The sequence below is a fragment of the Pseudonaja textilis genome, chromosome 2 (assembly GCF_049901715.1).
Source record: "Pseudonaja textilis isolate UNSWEBS1 chromosome 2, rPseTex1.2, whole genome shotgun sequence".
Classification (NCBI taxonomy): Eukaryota; Metazoa; Chordata; class Lepidosauria; order Squamata; family Elapidae; genus Pseudonaja; species Pseudonaja textilis.
Genome location: NC_141991.1, coordinates 108,192,626 through 108,208,950, shown reverse-complemented (window position 1 = coordinate 108,208,950; position 16,325 = coordinate 108,192,626). Strand labels below are relative to the sequence as shown.

At 36.6% G+C, this 16,325-nt stretch overlaps 1 protein-coding gene and 1 long non-coding RNA gene across 7 annotated transcripts in view; both read left to right on the top strand.

Annotated features, from left to right (window-relative positions):
- The window catches only part of LLGL2 (LLGL scribble cell polarity complex component 2), a 64,723-nt gene extending 50,505 nt beyond the window's left edge, over positions 1–14,218 (top strand). For 3 of the 6 annotated variants that reach the window (XM_087924872.1, XM_087924875.1, XM_087924873.1), the window contains exons 18-26: positions 486–602; positions 4,109–4,275; positions 5,176–5,437; positions 6,074–6,227; positions 7,789–7,835; positions 8,944–9,003; positions 9,485–9,527; positions 10,234–10,295; positions 13,539–14,218. In XM_087924872.1, coding sequence (XP_087780998.1) covers positions 486–602; positions 4,109–4,275; positions 5,176–5,437; positions 6,074–6,227; positions 7,789–7,835; positions 8,944–9,003; positions 9,485–9,527; positions 10,234–10,295; positions 13,539–13,543 — 917 coding nt within the window. In that variant the 3' untranslated portion in view covers positions 13,544–14,218. The remainder of the gene's footprint in view (positions 1–485; positions 603–4,108; positions 4,276–5,175; positions 5,438–6,073; positions 6,228–7,788; positions 7,836–8,943; positions 9,004–9,484; positions 9,528–10,233; positions 10,296–13,538) is intronic. The other 3 variants (XM_087924876.1, XM_026701986.2, XM_087924871.1) reach the window with 3 other exon arrangements.
- A 56-nt stretch (positions 14,219–14,274) lies between these two features.
- LOC148127001 (uncharacterized) lies at positions 14,275–14,828 on the top strand. Its single transcript, XR_015741805.1, has 2 exons — positions 14,275–14,384; positions 14,654–14,828. It is a non-coding gene; the product is annotated as an uncharacterized LOC148127001 (long non-coding RNA).
- The last annotated feature ends 1,497 nt before the right edge of the window (positions 14,829–16,325 follow it).

The following is a 16,325-nucleotide window of genomic DNA, read 5'->3' as shown; positions in this document are numbered from 1 at the left end:
AATGTGAAAAGAAAGATATATGATGGCTTTCCCCATAGCAACTTAGTATAGAGAAGAATATACTACCTCTTGGATTTAGAGGCTGCATGAATTAGAGTTGTTGGACAACAGATATTAAAAGAAGGAAATACATTGCTGAATTATGCACATTTTTATCTGGTTCATTAGGGCTGTTTGGATATACAGATTCTGGTCCAAGCTCATATTTTTCCTCCCATTTTTTCAGTCTCTTCACATTCACAACACAAATGTTAGGAATGTAAATATTTTTTAAGAAAGCATTTAATCCACATTATTCATTGTGTCTTTGAGCTGGACTGGACTGGAATGAGTCAGAGGAGTTCTGTACTTGTACAGAAAACATTGATGCTTATATTGGAGATCTGAGCCCAGTGTGAACAAAACAAAATAAAAACCGTTGTTTTTTCATCATCACTTGTTATGCATGAGAATTCCAGTCATGACTTCTGTTAACTCCTTTTCAGGTTCTCGGCACAGCCCTTCCTTGTGGGCAGGTACCAATGGGGGCACAGTGTATGCTTTCTGCTTGCGTATTCCTCCAGCAGAGAGAAGAATGGATGAGCCTGTGAGAGCAGAGCAGGGTGAGTGAGACACATTGATGAACTGCATTTAGGGTTGAGGATGATCTTACTCATTCTATCACAAAGAGCTGACTCATGATAGGTGATAAATGGTCTTGAGGGTGATGAGCTCATAGTGTAACATAAAATCAGAAAGCTAATTGAATGAGTATTTTACTCCCACCAACACTGACAGGGCAAGCCACTAGAATATCAGCAGAGAGCAAACCCCACTTTAAGTAACACTGATAATGTTACCTAGTTTGGATAATGAAACATCTGCAAAAAAAAAAAAGAGAGCAACAGGGAGCCTCATTATCCCCTGATACGGCCACATCAATTATCAAAATTCTTCTTTTCAATCACAGTTATGTCTGATGTGTTGTGAGCTAAGCTTTTATCAGTCTGTATTCAAAAATCCCACCATATTTTAACCTATTCACTCTCAATTGCTTTTTCAGCCCACCAATTTTTCATTACTGATACATGATCTTTTTACAGGTGTTCAATGAATCATTTTGACAACATTTTGGTGTTATGTCTTTATTTGTAATCAGTTGGTGCAATCTTAATTGCAAAAGCTGAGTATATAATCTATTTCTTTATGATGATGATTATTTTCAGAGAAAATTATTCAGTAGTTTCCTTTTGAAAAGTTGAGTATATAATCTGTGATGATTATTATTTTCAGAGAAAATTATTCAGTAGTTTCCTTTTGAACATTATATGCTATTTATCAGTGCTAAACAATTGTCTTAAGCTTTAAAGTTTTGCCCGTTTATCAGTTTTTAATTCTTGCATTTTTATTACGTTTATCTTATCTTTCTAATATGGAGCTTAGAACAACATATATTTGTCTGCTCCTCTTTCTTATTTTTGCAATTGCCTGCGAGGGAAGTATGATTGTGAGAAAGTAACTAGACAAGGAAATTAGGAATTTGAACCCAGATCTCTCCATTCATAGTCTCAAAGCCACATTGGCTCTTTTTTTTTAATAAAGTTTTATTTGGGGTTTCACACACAAAATACAAGTAAAACATCTTTTTTGAAAATAGCATGGTCCCGGGTTGAACTTCTTTATACAGACACAAAACTCAATTTCATGCTCCTTTTTGTATTCTTATACTATTTTACATTTTCTATATAGTTTTTCCCCTCTTTTAATTTTCTCAATTTTATTTTGATTATCTCATCTCAATTCAAATCATTATATTTATACTTTTGTCTGTTCTGTTTCAATTTCATATTATCTTTTCTCATTAAACAAATTTTCTCCTGTAGTTACTAATTGGAGTATGACACCTTTATATCTTTTAATTACATCCATTCAACTCTTATTTAAACTTCAATATATATCTTAAGTTTATGACCTTCAATATAATACATAATACATAACTTCCAATCGAATTCTGCTTGGTACATTCTTATAATACACACTATATTCTTTAAAAAAAAGAAAGAAAGATTGTAAATATATGTAATTATCAACCCTCATTCCATTCCAGTTCTATCATTAATAATCATTAAAATCTTAACATCTTTAACACTTCTTTTCAATTAAATATCATACTTCCTTAAAAACACATATAATCTCCACAATTAATTTTTCCCTTATTTCTCTTCACATATGTTTTATAATATCTTTTGTTACATTTATTTATTGACAAGCATTCCACTGAATTACGATAGCTATTTTATCAGACATTTTAATCATACATTGTTTCATATTTTCTAAAATTATTTCTGCTTCTAATATAACCATACTATCTTATGTACCTTTGCAGAATCCCTTTTTCCATTAAGTTTTCACCCATTATCTCTAAATAGGCCGTTTCTCTATATTTTGCTTCTGTCCTTTATAACTTCTTTTCCTTTCTTTCTTCCCTCTCATCTTCTCCCTCCCCTTTTTACCCCCTTGTCTCTCTAGTTCTAATTCTCTCTTCTGCATTTCCCTCTTCTGTTGCTTTCTGATTTTATACTTACTTTTCACTCTATTTTTTTGGGGGGGGGAGTTGTTTTTCCCAATCTTAAACTTTCCATTCTCTTTCCCCCCCTTTCCTTTTTTTCCCCATCTAAGATTACTTGTTCATTAAATATAGCTTCTTCTTTGTTGAAATCTTCTTGTTCTGCAGGCATTTCTTGTTGTTTCTCATAATGTTGTTTCTCCAAATCTCCATTTCTAAAAACTGAAATACGAAGCCAAAAGAACCTCTCCCTTCTTGTGCATCTTCTTTGTACTTTTTAAGTTCCATTTTCAGTTCTTCTAAAAGTGGAGCTATTTTAAACAATTTTAAACAACCACCCGATTGATTTTAGTCATTCAAAACAATAACCAAAAATCCAGAAATCATCAAGTAATCCAAATAGTCCCAAGTTATATCTTCTTATTTCTTTTTCCACTTTCTCTTCCTGGGGTTTTTGTTGCGATATTTCAGTTAAAATGTATCTTTTGGAAGTCTTGTTGAGATTTTGCTGTAAGTTCTTTTTAATTCCAGGCAGTCTCCTCCCTTCCAGATCCTGCCCTTTTATTCTTTTTCTCTCCTTTCCTGTTTTCAAAAGTTTTTAATTATCCAGAAATCTTTATTATCCCTTTGACTTTTTATTTTCAGCATTAAATGCCTATTGATGTCAAAGTGGATTTTTTTTCCAATTTCTTGCTTTAGTCTCTTAGCTGTCTGTATAGGAAAAGGAGAAAACCAAATCTTTTCCCTTTTCTCTCTCCTTCGCAGCTTAAAAATCTTCTTAGGGAACAATGTTATTGTTTTTTAACAGTTTCAATTCCAGGGTACCTTATTTGTTGCTTTTGCTGTTTGACCCAGTCAACCAAAACTTTCTCTTCTTACCTTCCTCCTGCACATTCTTTTCTGGTCGAGTTCTTCTTTGTGGTGGCCATTTCTGACCACCGCTGCAACCGCCTTCGGGAAAGGGAGTAATGGCAAGCTGGGGAAGAGAGATGTGGCTCTCATCAACCCGGCTGGCAGTCTCCCCCATCTTCACCACCTCCACGGGGTGGCTTAGCCCCGAAACCAGCCAGCTCGGGGCGCTCCAGCAGTGAGCACGGATCGAAGCCTCGCAGAGACGAGGTTTCGGTCTGTCGCTGAAAAAGCTCAAACTGGAAGTTCCACATTGGCTCTTCTTGAATTTCATCTGAGTCATGATGAAATCATTAAGGCACTAACAATGCATGCAAAACAAGGGAGCTCTGTTCTATCAGGAAATTAACCAAGTTAGCTAAAGAATGAATTTTTTACTTATATAACACCTGACAACTACAGTTCTAATAAGCCATGACCTAAAGCCAATTATAAAAAGCTAAAGATATATTAAAAGGAACTTAGGAAACATCACAATAGAGTGGGCAGTGGTAATAATGACAATGAAAATATCATAAAAGCAATATAATAAAGAAAAATCAAAAGAAAGACAAGCCATAAAACACATCCCAAAGCAAAGCAGCTTCTTCACCAATGTCTTGGAGCTAGATCTTGCCTTATTGCTATGTGCATTTTCTCTTCTTGTTTCTTTAGCCAAAGAGATCCAGCTAATGCATAGAGCTCCAGTTATTGGCATTATTATTCTGGATGGCCAAAGCACTCCTCTTCCTGAACCACTTGAAGTAGCACACGACCTCTCCAAAAGTCCCAACATGCAAGGTTGTCATCAGCTTCTTGTAGTGTCTGAAGAACAACTTAAGGTAACAGGGTTCTCTGCATGTAAGGTTTTGTACACTGCGTGAAAGACTTTGGAATGCAAAGAATGTCTGGAAATACTGTGTTACTTACTCCCTTGCATTTTCCTTGCTTTTAAGAGGCATTCAGTGACATGTATTATTAAACAAGGCTGCCCAGAGTTGAAGAAGCATCCTGTAAATTAGGAAGGTTGAGTTGCATGTGGCAGAAATCCCCAATGTTGTCTTGTCCACTTGTCATGCATTCTCAACCTGTGTGGCTTCTACACAGGAAGAAGAATAGCTGAGCTATTTGGGTGGTGCGTTATCTTCATTCCACCACCACCCAAATAATTTTAGAGAATGGATGAAAAACTGGGACCCTAAATTGAGCAGAGTCTCCATTAATATAGGAGGATCTGTGCTGTTGGTAAATGCCCTCTGCTTTTGGAAGTTGAAGAGAACAATTATTTGAAAAGGCAGGAGTGCAAACAGAGCCAGTAGGCTCAACTCTCCCTTCTCCCCCAGCTACAGAATACCTGAGCATTGTTTCATAATTATTAGCTCTTCATTTGACACTTTTCCCCAATTTATATTTGGTTTGGTGGCTTCCTTAAAAAGAAACCAAATCAGGCTCAAATTGAAGACAGTACTCTGGGGTCCTGGTAGCAACAAAGTATACCCCATTTTCTGATTTTGTTTGTAGAAAGATATTTGCAAGTGGTGAGAATCAGATACTGGCCATGTAAAAAATTCATTCATTGCTTTCTGTAGCTTGAGGCAGAAAATCATTGCTTAAAAAAACAGGCTCTTTTGCTAGTGAAGGAGGGAAATGTTGCATTTTTCTCATTACAGGTTGACTAGCAGAGGCTTTGATGTAATTCTTCCACTAAGGAAGAAAATGATAGAATTTGTTCATGTTGGCAGGTTTTCACATTACCCAAAGTCGTCTCCAAACTGAAGTTGAAACTTACAGCTCTGGAAGGCTCCCGGGTGCGAAAAGTGGCCGTTGCCAACTTCGTTAGCTCTAAGACCGAGCATAGTGAGAATGACTTGGCCGTCCTAACAAATCAGGGAGACATCCAGATCATCTCTCTGCCGTCACTTAAAATCCAAGCGCGTTATCCCTGTATTCGCAAGGAGGATGTGAGTGGCATTGCTTCCTGTGTGTTCACCCGATATGGACAAGGTAATATGAGGATCATCCATGAGTTACCACACTTTGGTGTGCTTGGCCTTTGAAAGCTTTGAACTGATGCCTCAAGCATAGAGCATAGAGATGTTTTGTCTTTGTACTTATATAATACTAAGAAAGCTAAGGAAAAAGACCAGGTTGGGGAAAAGGGGAAGAGTCATCTCCTTTTGCCATGAAACCCAAATTTTGTTTACACTGGTCTATTAATAAAGTGCTCTCTACTTTAATGTTTGCACAAAAGAGTGCACACAAAACCTTTATGAGGTAATAGCCCAAGGAATCAATATCCATATCCTAGTTGCAATTTTTAATTTTTAGGACTTTTTTTACATATTCATCCCAAAAAAGGTTAGATACTTCACTGGGATCTTCATTAATAAAATCAATCTAATTAGTTCGGATGTGACACTGAACATGATCATGTAGTCTGCTCTGTATGTTTGCTCTGAATTTAAGTCTGCTCAGGTGCACTTATTTCCAAATCAGGGGATATTTATAACTTCCCTGTATGTTTGTAACCTTAATCTGTTTAGAAGGGAGAATGTGCCTATGTAGGACTTTAGGAAACAAGACCCCCTTGCATAATATCTATCCCTACTCAACTGGCTGTTTTTCCGTCATTCTCTGCAGGATTCTATCTCATCTCCCCATCAGAATTTGAAAGATTTTCCCTTTCGCCAAAGTGGCTGGTGGAACCTCGAAGTCTTGTGAAAGCATTGGAAAACAGAGAAAACTGCCATGGGCACAGCACAGCTGGCACAGAAAAGACTTCAAAGAAATCAAAGTATGTCTGTCAGAGTTTCTGTCAGTCAAGTACACTATTTTGTAACAATTACAAAGTATAACTTATTTGACAGCATGGTTGATATTTTAATATTTTTGTTTTGTTGTTGAAGACCCAAATCCCTAAGGAGCCTAGCCGATATTGAACAATACCATGATAATATTGCCTATGCATTCATGTTATTATAATTTTTGGAATATATAATTCACAGAACTGTGGGAAGACCTACGACCAAAAGAGATCCATGTCTGATATGGTACAGATTTGAGTAGATGTTGTTCTTTGCAGACGCATAATGTGTCAATGCATCTGCTTGTCCCCTGATATCCAATCAACTGATTCATAAGAGTTTAGCCAGTGCAAGTAGTCCTTGAGTTATGACAGCAATTGAGACTGGAATTTCCATTGCTAAGCAATGTGGTCATAAAGTGAGGCACCATATGATCATATCACTTAGCGATATCAATCCCTGCAGTCACTATTGCAACAAGCGAGGATTGTGGGTCATTAAGTGAGCATCTCCTCACAAGGAGTGTGGGTTGCTGGCAAAACATGCTACAACTCCAGAGAGGTTTCAGGAGAGTACATGGATGGGGTGGGGGGTGGGGATTTACCCAAGCAAATTGAGTCCTTCCCTGCCAGAGAAAACTTTGCTTGTGGGAAGCTGGTAGGGAAGGTTGCAGATCATGATCACATGACTCCAGGATGCTGGAACCAGGGATGGGATTCTACCAGTTCGCACCTCTTCGCTAGAACCGGATGTTAACATTCTAAGCAGTTTGGAAAACCGGTTGTTAGAAGAAATTACTCGCCTAATCCTGTAAGGAAGGCAGGAAGGAAACATTCTGGTGTTGCTTACAGAAACTACCTCTCCGTTAACCCTTACTACATTCTTGGCAGGACTAGACTTCCTGTCTCAGGAACGTCTCTGGAGTTTTTTCCCCTCCTTTGCTGGTATTTTGCTTGTGTGGAGTGACCATTGAAAGTTATAATGGCACTGCAAAAAGTGACTTATGACCATTTTTCACACTTACTACTGTTGCAGCATCCCCACAGTCACGAGAGGCCAGGCGAGGAGATGCGTGCCTCGATGTGAGTGATATTGAGTTGTCCACGCCCAGCCAATAACATGACCACCAAGCCATGTCCACCCAGTCACATGATCACCAAACCATGCCCACCAACCAAGCCACGCCCACAGAACCGGTTGTTAAAAATTTGAATCCCACCCCTGGCCGGAACCCCCATAAGTGTGAACCAGTTGCAAAGCAACTGGTTACAAACCTAACCCTTAGGCTGCTCAGTTGTGCATTTCTGGGCAAATGAAGCCTGAGATTCCTAACTCTCGAAAAGTGAATAGAATATAGATTCATCTGTAAAACCAATCTACTCACCTCTAGCAGAATGTTGTAGGTGTTCTTTTTGTATATGTTACAAGTTGTGACTTGAATAAAACATGGCTTGCTGTAATGTTAGGACTGAAGAATACTGCTTGATATATCAAGTTCTGAGCCGGAACTATTGAACGATTGGTCTCATTGGCTCTTTTCTTCTTTTGCAGCAGCATTAAGGAATCAAGACAAACCTCTGGTGAACCAGGTGGTGATGGTAAGTAAACTATGGTGCTTAAAACTCAGTTGCTTTTGTGCCTGTCATAGAAAACGATGGGATCTTGGAACAATTTGCTGCCTTGCTTTGTAACCCATAGTCGTAAGAATAGGTAGTGTGGTAATCCGTACACAACTGGGTACTATACTTGTAGAAAAATTAGCCAAAACATTTATAAAACATTTTGGAAAACTTCATGAAAATCCCCCTCCCCCACTCCCTCTCTCTCTCTCTCACACACACACACACACACACACACACGAAAGAGCTGAAACAGCAAGGAAGAAAACAATTTATCACTATATCAAAAATGACCTCCATCTACGTGCACAAACACACTTACCATCACACACACACACACACACCCTTACACACCCATGTCTTCTTAACTAAGAGTTAATTTTTGGTTATTTAAATAAACTCTACAATCATCTGGGGAATTCTGGGAATTGAAGCGTACATATCTTAAAGTTTCCAAGAGTCTCTCCTCAGCATCCTTTTCAGGTATCATCTCTTGGCCGGGAAAAAAATGGAGCAGTAATGTTTCACTCCATTTCATGCCTATGACTAATTCATCAGTAGGTTGGTAGCAGGCAACTTTACATTTCCCACTTCACGTTTAAGCAGTTGGTTTACCTTATTTTTATTATAGCTAAATGCTCTTTTGTTTAACTCTTGTTGAACCATTAAAGCAGGGGTCCTCAAACATAGCTATGCTGGCTGGAGAATTCTGGGAGTTGAAGTCCACAAGTCTTAAACTTGCCAAGTTTGGAGATCTCTGCATTAAAGCATAACAACTACTGTAGTAATACTAATAACAGTTAATTAATAGGGGCTATGTCCATGTCTGCATGGTCTGAATCACCTTTCCTCTTCATATCTGGATCATTGTAGTCATTTACAGTGGCTTCGAATTTCAAAATTGGGTTTTGGTATGCAGAAGTAAGTCATGGCCTTCATTGTTCAGAGGATTTAAGGAGGTGTCATCCATTTTAATAACTTTTAAACATTTGTTTTCTCTTTCTGTGTTGATGATACATGCACTCTCAAAGTCCTATTTTTGTCTCTAGACTGAGAATTAGTTGCTTTAATATTAATTCTTTTTCAGAAAGAATGACTGGTAGGCTGATGGAACACGCTCTCCTCAATGATGAAAGTAAGAAAGAAGGTTGTGAAATGAACTTTTTGTGGAAATTATCCTGAATGTTTTTACTAATGTAGTTTCAACTACTTCTTTTTCCACCCAAAGGCATACAACTTGAATAGATTTCTTTTTGAGTTGTATGTTTTGTATGTTTAATAGACCAGACTTAATAATATATCTGAGAAAACTAATAGGCATTATTTAGCATAGCTGGCCATATCTGCATGCATCACATAATTTCCGACTGTCCTTCATAATTCAATTACTGATATGTTTAAAAACCAAACCACATTTACTTTGTCTCTGTTCTGGGCACAATGGTCAGTTACCACATCTGTGAAATGGATAATGTTAACCTGCCCTACAAAACAATTTCAGAGAGGTTTCAGTGTACAAAGTGTTCTGCAGCTCCAAAATGTTACATTCACTTGTTTCTAGATTTCTTCCAGGCTATGATAATATAGGCAGCTAGATTTCTCATGACTTATTTTGCCCCTCCTTTCAGGTGTTCTGAAGGAAATCCAGAGTACTCTGGAAGATGGGAGAGGGTGAGTATGATACACCGATATTTGTGATGCTCATTGAAGAATTAATTTGGTAGGTCACTAGTTCAGATATAGCAATGGAAAGGGAAGATCAATAATGTTTTTTTGTATTTTTGGAGATAAAATATTCTGAAGGAAGAGGGCTGTTACCATTTGGATTTTAATTACACAGCTTTCAGCCAATTTGGATGAGATGCATGTATTTTTCATTTTATGAAGAGCTTTTAAGTGGTAAAAAGACATTGAGATGTATAAACTAGGTCAGGGGTGTCAAACTGGCGGTGAAATTGCATATCTGCATGATATATACGTATTAGGTGTGTGTCCAATGAGAACAACATGGAAAGTTGATTGGTGTTAATTGTATGAATTTGGTTTTAAATTTTCCAATTAATTCAGTTTGTAACATTGGAGAGTTTATTTTTCTTAGAAAGACAGCTCTTCTTGTCGCAAAGGTGCCTTTCCAAAAAGCAACTTTCTTGATTTTTCTCTTTGAAAACTTTTGCTTCTTTAATCAATCATGACCTTGGGTGACTGAATGTCTCGATAGATACAGCTGCTTTTTCTCACTCAAAAGAGCCATGAAGTATTGTTGCAATGTATTACTTGCATGTATGTTTGCTTGGAAAGAAACTACCACTATATATTGTAGATGAAAATGATACTTCATAAGCTGCCTATTTTTTTGTTTTTCTTTGCTTTTTGGTAGGAGTTACTACAATAGAAGTTCAGGAAGAATCCAAGTAGGACATACATTAAGTAATGGAGGAGGTAAGTTGACTATATTTTTACTTGTAATTGGTATTGAAACATAATCAACTATGGCTTGTTACAAAAATATATTGCTTCCTACTCTTCAATTCGGGCTGCTGAACAGTCTTATAAAAATGTTCCCCTTCAATAGGAAACAACTACTTTCTCTGACCCTGAGAATGTTAGCAAACTAGAATTGCATCTAGTATGAATTTTTCCCAATAACTTTTATTATGGTTATAGTGGTTTATTTTGAACAGATAAAAATAACAAACCTAATACAAAAATATATAAAGAAAGTGTGAAAAGTAAGGGGAAAAATCCCCCCAAAAGATAGTAAGAAAAAGAAACTTTCCTCTTTTTCCAAAGCAAGCATATTGAACATTAACAATTTATGAGTGTCTGTTAAATTACAGCCAGATACATCTTCATTCTGTACTTCATCCCATTGTCTATAAACTCATCTCTAAATTGCAGGATCCAATCTCCGTCATCTCTAAATCTTTAGCTCTCCTTATAGATTAATAAAATCAGTAAAAATTAACAAAAATAACTAACAACATAAGTATAAAACCCCTCTTTCCATTTAATTTATATCCTCTTCTTAACAAATATTCAAAAAGAATAATAAAATTGAAAGCTATTAAACATTACAAGAAATAACCCATTACTTACATATCCAAAAATGATAATATAAATATTACAAATGAATCCATTGCAGCACTGAACATTTCCAAACCAGCTAACTATGAAATATCACCAAAGATAGCAAATCATTATTTATCTACAAATAAACCAATTTTGTAGTGTTTTTTTCCTCTTTTGTCTTCCAGACATCCTTAAGTCCCATAGATAAAATTCTAACTCCAGTTTTCTTATAGTCTTTTTTCTTCATCCGTTGAAGTTCTTATCTTTATCCAAGTCAATTTGTAATTTCTGTGAAGTTAATTCCAATAAATCTCTGACATTTCAATTTAAAAGACTAGTTCATATTGTTCTTAGGGTACATTGTTTGTAATGTCCTTTTTAATTTTTAAATGATCTTCCAATTCTACTCGTAAATCCAACACTTTCATCTCATTTTGGTACTTTGTAAGTTTTAATAAGTCCACCTTAAAGTCCAGTTTGTTGTCTTCAAAGAAGTTTGTTCATTTTCAGTAGCAACGTTTAGTTCCAGTTAAGAGTTAAAAAGCTCAAGGACTTCTTCATATGCCCACACATCAAGTGTTTCCTATCATGTGCTTTAGTAATAGACCTTCAAAGTCTTGTTTTGCACAAAAAATGTAAACAAAACAGACTTCCTACAGGAAAGGTTCTTTCTAATTAGTTTCAAAATCTTTCTTTAAACCAGTTTCATGAAGCATTAGCGTTTAAACTCTAAAAAGAACTCTAAAGCCACTTCTTTGCTGTATATTGCAAAAAGTTATCAAAATAAATAAATATCTTACAAAGCTGAAAAGATGCAGTTCCCTTAAAAAAAAATTCTGCCAGCAACTTGTTGGCTTGCAGTTCTGAAAGTTTTTCAATCTTAAAGAGGCAGTTCGAAAAATTAAACTCCAGAGTGAAGTTTGGTCATGGCTTAAATCCATAAAAGGCTGCATTTAGGGCTCAGAGCAGGATGGAACCTCAATTCCCAGTTAATTGCAAGTGGCAAATTCTGCCATCTGCTCACAAAAATCAGCTGTTGAGGAGTACGTATTTATTAGTAAAATTTATATGCTGCTGTTCTTCTTCCCAATAAGGAACATATGTGCATCTCCAGAGCTCTTTTTATTCTAGAGAGGATTTCAGCAGTCTGGGCCTCATATCCAGATGCCTTTTCAGCTGTAGTACCCCTGCAATTTGCACCAGAGTGGGAGGAAATGTAGGCACCAACTTGCCTTGCCTCACTGAAAGCCTGAATTGTGTCCCGATACCTTTTTGTAAAAAATGTTTATTAAATTTTCATAATATAAATACAAACAAAAATAAAGACAGTAGGAAAATGGGGAAGGGAAAAAAGGGGAAGAGGGAAGTGTATGGTAGAGAGAAAAAGAAGAAAAAATGTGTTAACCTCCAATTTTTCTCAGAGCAGTAGAACAAAAATAATAAGGTACAACCTTGCTTTTTCGACATATCTAACATACTAGGCACTTCTATAACAACAGATTTGTCTAATCAGCAAATCCTAAAGTCAAAATTTCATTTTTCCCCCTGTCTTCAGTCTAGAAGTGGTTTCCAAGTAGAAACAAAACTGGATGTATTTTTCAATTAAAGCATTTGATACAGCCATTTCTGCTAGCCTCACCAGTTTCTCCATCCATACTTTATTGTGAGGATTAATCTTTTCCCCTTTAAGCATACAGAATTGTTGCTGCAGTCAGTATATACAGCCACAAAGTCACAGGTTTTTTTTTAAGTTCCTTGTCCACTTACTGGATCCTGATATCTTGACAGAAATCTTAGATCTTGTTATATCCAGAAGAAGAAAAGGCTGTTTTTAAAACCTATTTTGCTCTTGAAAGACAGCCTTGTCATGACAATTCTTGACATTATGGTTGTCAACAAGACTGTTCAGTATTTTTTTTCCCAGACTCTTATTTTTCTTCAAATGAATGGAGAGGATTTATTCCTCATTTTCATCCTACATTCTTTTTCTCTCTTTAAGACAGGCTACTGGGAACTTAGCCAGAATTTACTACAAAACCCAACATACCAAGAGAGCCTTTTGGCCCTCTCTTTTCCTTCTGGGAAGAATAGTTTAGTTCCTTTCTCCAAAAGGCATAGCAACAGTCGAACGCTTCTAGCAGGAGCTGCTAGAGGGATGGCGTTGGCATTTCTTGGACTAGTTTCTTACTATCTCAGCCCAGTTAGAAGTTGTTGGATGAATCAAACACCATTGTGTAAATAAAAAGATAAGTTAAATGGTGTCACTGATACAGAATTTGAGCTTGAGGAAATACCAGCAAGTAGTACATAGATTATTTCTCTTACAGGTCTTTAAAATCTACAGATATTAAATACACAGCCTGGCCCAAGCTAGTTAGGTGTGCTGAGACCACAATATCCAGAGTTACTCACTCATGTGGTCAGTACCTGCATTGGCCCAGATCAATTCAGTGTTTCATTAGTCAACTGACCGTATAAACTAGCTAGAAATCATAGAATTTCTAAATCCCTCACACCTGGTTATCACACTAGGTTGGCAGATTGTTGTAAATTGAATAATGATATGTTAAATGTTCAAGTTATGTGGAGTAACTGCTTTTTTCTTTCCAACAGAATGATTGTGCCTTGGTGTGTCGTTTGTGAGGTTTGGGCATTTAAAAGGAGTGCCATAACACGACTGTCGTAGGTCCATCATCGTCGGGGCTGAGAAGCATCCCCTGGCCAGGGCTTTGGATAAAATGGAAGGGCTGCATCTTTTTCCTCATTGTGCCTCACCTGAAGCTCGTACCTATCTTGAGTTATCCGCCTTGTGAAGAGGCTGGAACCACTCTAGCATCTTCCTTTTTATGCCTCTGGATCTGTGTTTTGCAATTCTTCAAGTGTTTGCACAATTTATTTCCTTTTTAAATATATATATATATATATATATTTGTACTGGGATGGGTTTTAAATTATAAAAATTACTGTTTTGGAAACAGACTTTTAAGGATAAGTACTGTTTCCACTAAGATTATTATTTTTTGTACATTTTTAAAATCATAATGGGTGTTTAACAGAGGCATATTTTAGAAGTGTGCTTTTTAAAAAATGATTGAAATAATATATGTCACTTTAAATCCCTGTGGCTGCTCCAATGAAGTTTTTGTGGTATTGCAGTACTGTTAAATGATTTGGCAGACTGGGTAGATTATTTTTGTAGCTGTTCAGATGTGAGCAATCTAATCAAATTTAACTTGATTTGTATGTGAACACTACATTAATTTTTCTTGAAATAAAACAGTACCTTTACTTATTTTTTCTTGTGGCCAAGAAATTTTTTTTTTTATGTTTAGAATGTCTATAAATTCCGAATGTTTTGATTTTTTTTTCATGTTTTGCTATCCTTTTAACTTTAAATTTAAAATAATCTAAACCATTCCTTCACAAGTAGTTTTGCAAAATCCCTTTTCATATACCGTAGTTATCGGCGTATAACACGCACTTTTTCCCCCTGAAAATAGGGGGCAAATGATGTATGCGTGTTATACGCCGATGTCAAGGCGGAATCCTCTTTAAGGGATCCCGTTCCCAATAGTGCCTAAGCGGCGGCGCAGCGTCATGACGTGATGTCAGCGCTGCGCCCGCCGCATATTATCACAGCCGCATTTTTTTCCTGAAATTTCCCTCTTAAAATGAAGATGCGTGTTATACGCCTGTGCGTGTTATACGCCGATAAATACGGTATGCAGTTTCTCCAAATACTGTATATTTCAAAGTACATGTTTTCCATGTTGAAGAGATGCTGTAGGCCAAATATATAACAAGTTTTCATTACAATCACTAATGCATTTTTTCTGTGTAATTGTGGGCCCTGTTACAATCCATTGAAAGTAAATCTAATTCAGTAAATTCCACATAACTACCTTGACTGGATCTTTGTCAGTTAACTTTATTTCCAAATTCTATGCAAAGGATTATATAATATAGTGCTTCTCTAGGACAGTGATGGTGACAAGTCGGTCAAAGGCAACATGCCACAATGTTTTGGGTGACATTCTAGTGTTCACCAACACCCAACAACTAGTTTTGAACGCCTACCCCATTCTACTGTGATTTTTTAAGATTGAAGAGGTCTCCTGATAAAGTAATGCTCTTATTGAGCCACAACCCCCTAAAAATTGTTTGGAAAAGAGGTATGCTTTTGTATAGTTTTCTGAGGCTGCAGAGGCCGTGAAAGATCATTTTCTGAAGCCACTTCAAGAATGAAAGAATTGTGTGAGCAACCTTAGGTAGGCCACAGGGACTTGTGAACAAAGAGTAGTACATTGCCTGAAATTAAGCAGTGCACAGTAGATCCTGGGAATCACACACAATTGGATTGTATTTTTTAAAATAAATGAACACGTAAAGAATTGTTTCTCTTTTGTTTCGGGACACCATCTGGCATGCCAGCAGACTCAAGATCGGCATTTCTGAAATGTTGACATGCCAAGCCCAAAACGTTTGCCACCACTGCTCTAGAGAAAATGGTACTGGTATGTTGAACAGTGACCCAAATTATTCTTGCCAAGACTGAGAAACATAAACTATGATCTGAGGTACAGGACAACGTGATTCCCATTTCCTGTGGTCCAGTGAACTTTAGTAAACACCTCAGTGACTAACAAGTGGTCTTGCTCAAGGCTTTGTTATAAAACATGTATAACTTGTTATGTTCAATGAAATATAGTTGTAGTCTTCCTGTGATATCTTCCCAAGCTTGTCTACTTTAAAGGGCTGCTGTCAGCCTTGCAAGTCTAATTGTGCTTTTCTTCCTCTCTTGTTTATATCCCAGTGAATCAGAGGAATTTGCCTCTTTCCAATACTATCTTGTTTCCCAGAATGCCTAGGGATTATTTCAGTCCTCTTTATATGTGGTTCTTGCATAGGGAGTAGGGACTGCAACTACTAAAAAAAAATGAATAAAATTCAAGTAATACCAAAGTTGAATGATGTAAGCTGATGAAAAGCAACTTAAAGGGGAATATGAAACTGTAGACAAATATTCTTATTTCCTATATCCATTGTGAAAAATATATGCCACTGCTTTTCTCTTTAGAAAACAATGTTTACCAGATGAAACAAAGTAAAAGGCTGAAAATGTCAGGGGTACACCTCTGATTTGTACTCACTCTCCCAGATTCAATTCCTCTGTTTCAGACTACAGCCTGAAAACATGAGATAGTACAGAACTAGGTAGGTATAAGGGACATTTACACGTTCTTATTTTAGAATACAAGATTCTTTTCTTGGCCAATAAAGTGACATCAAACTTGAAAAAAGTATTTAAAAAATGCACATGTTATTGTGTCACATTTTATATACAGAAGATTACATTCTACATTTCTACAATATCCCTTACATTCTGAAATAATTCCTGTT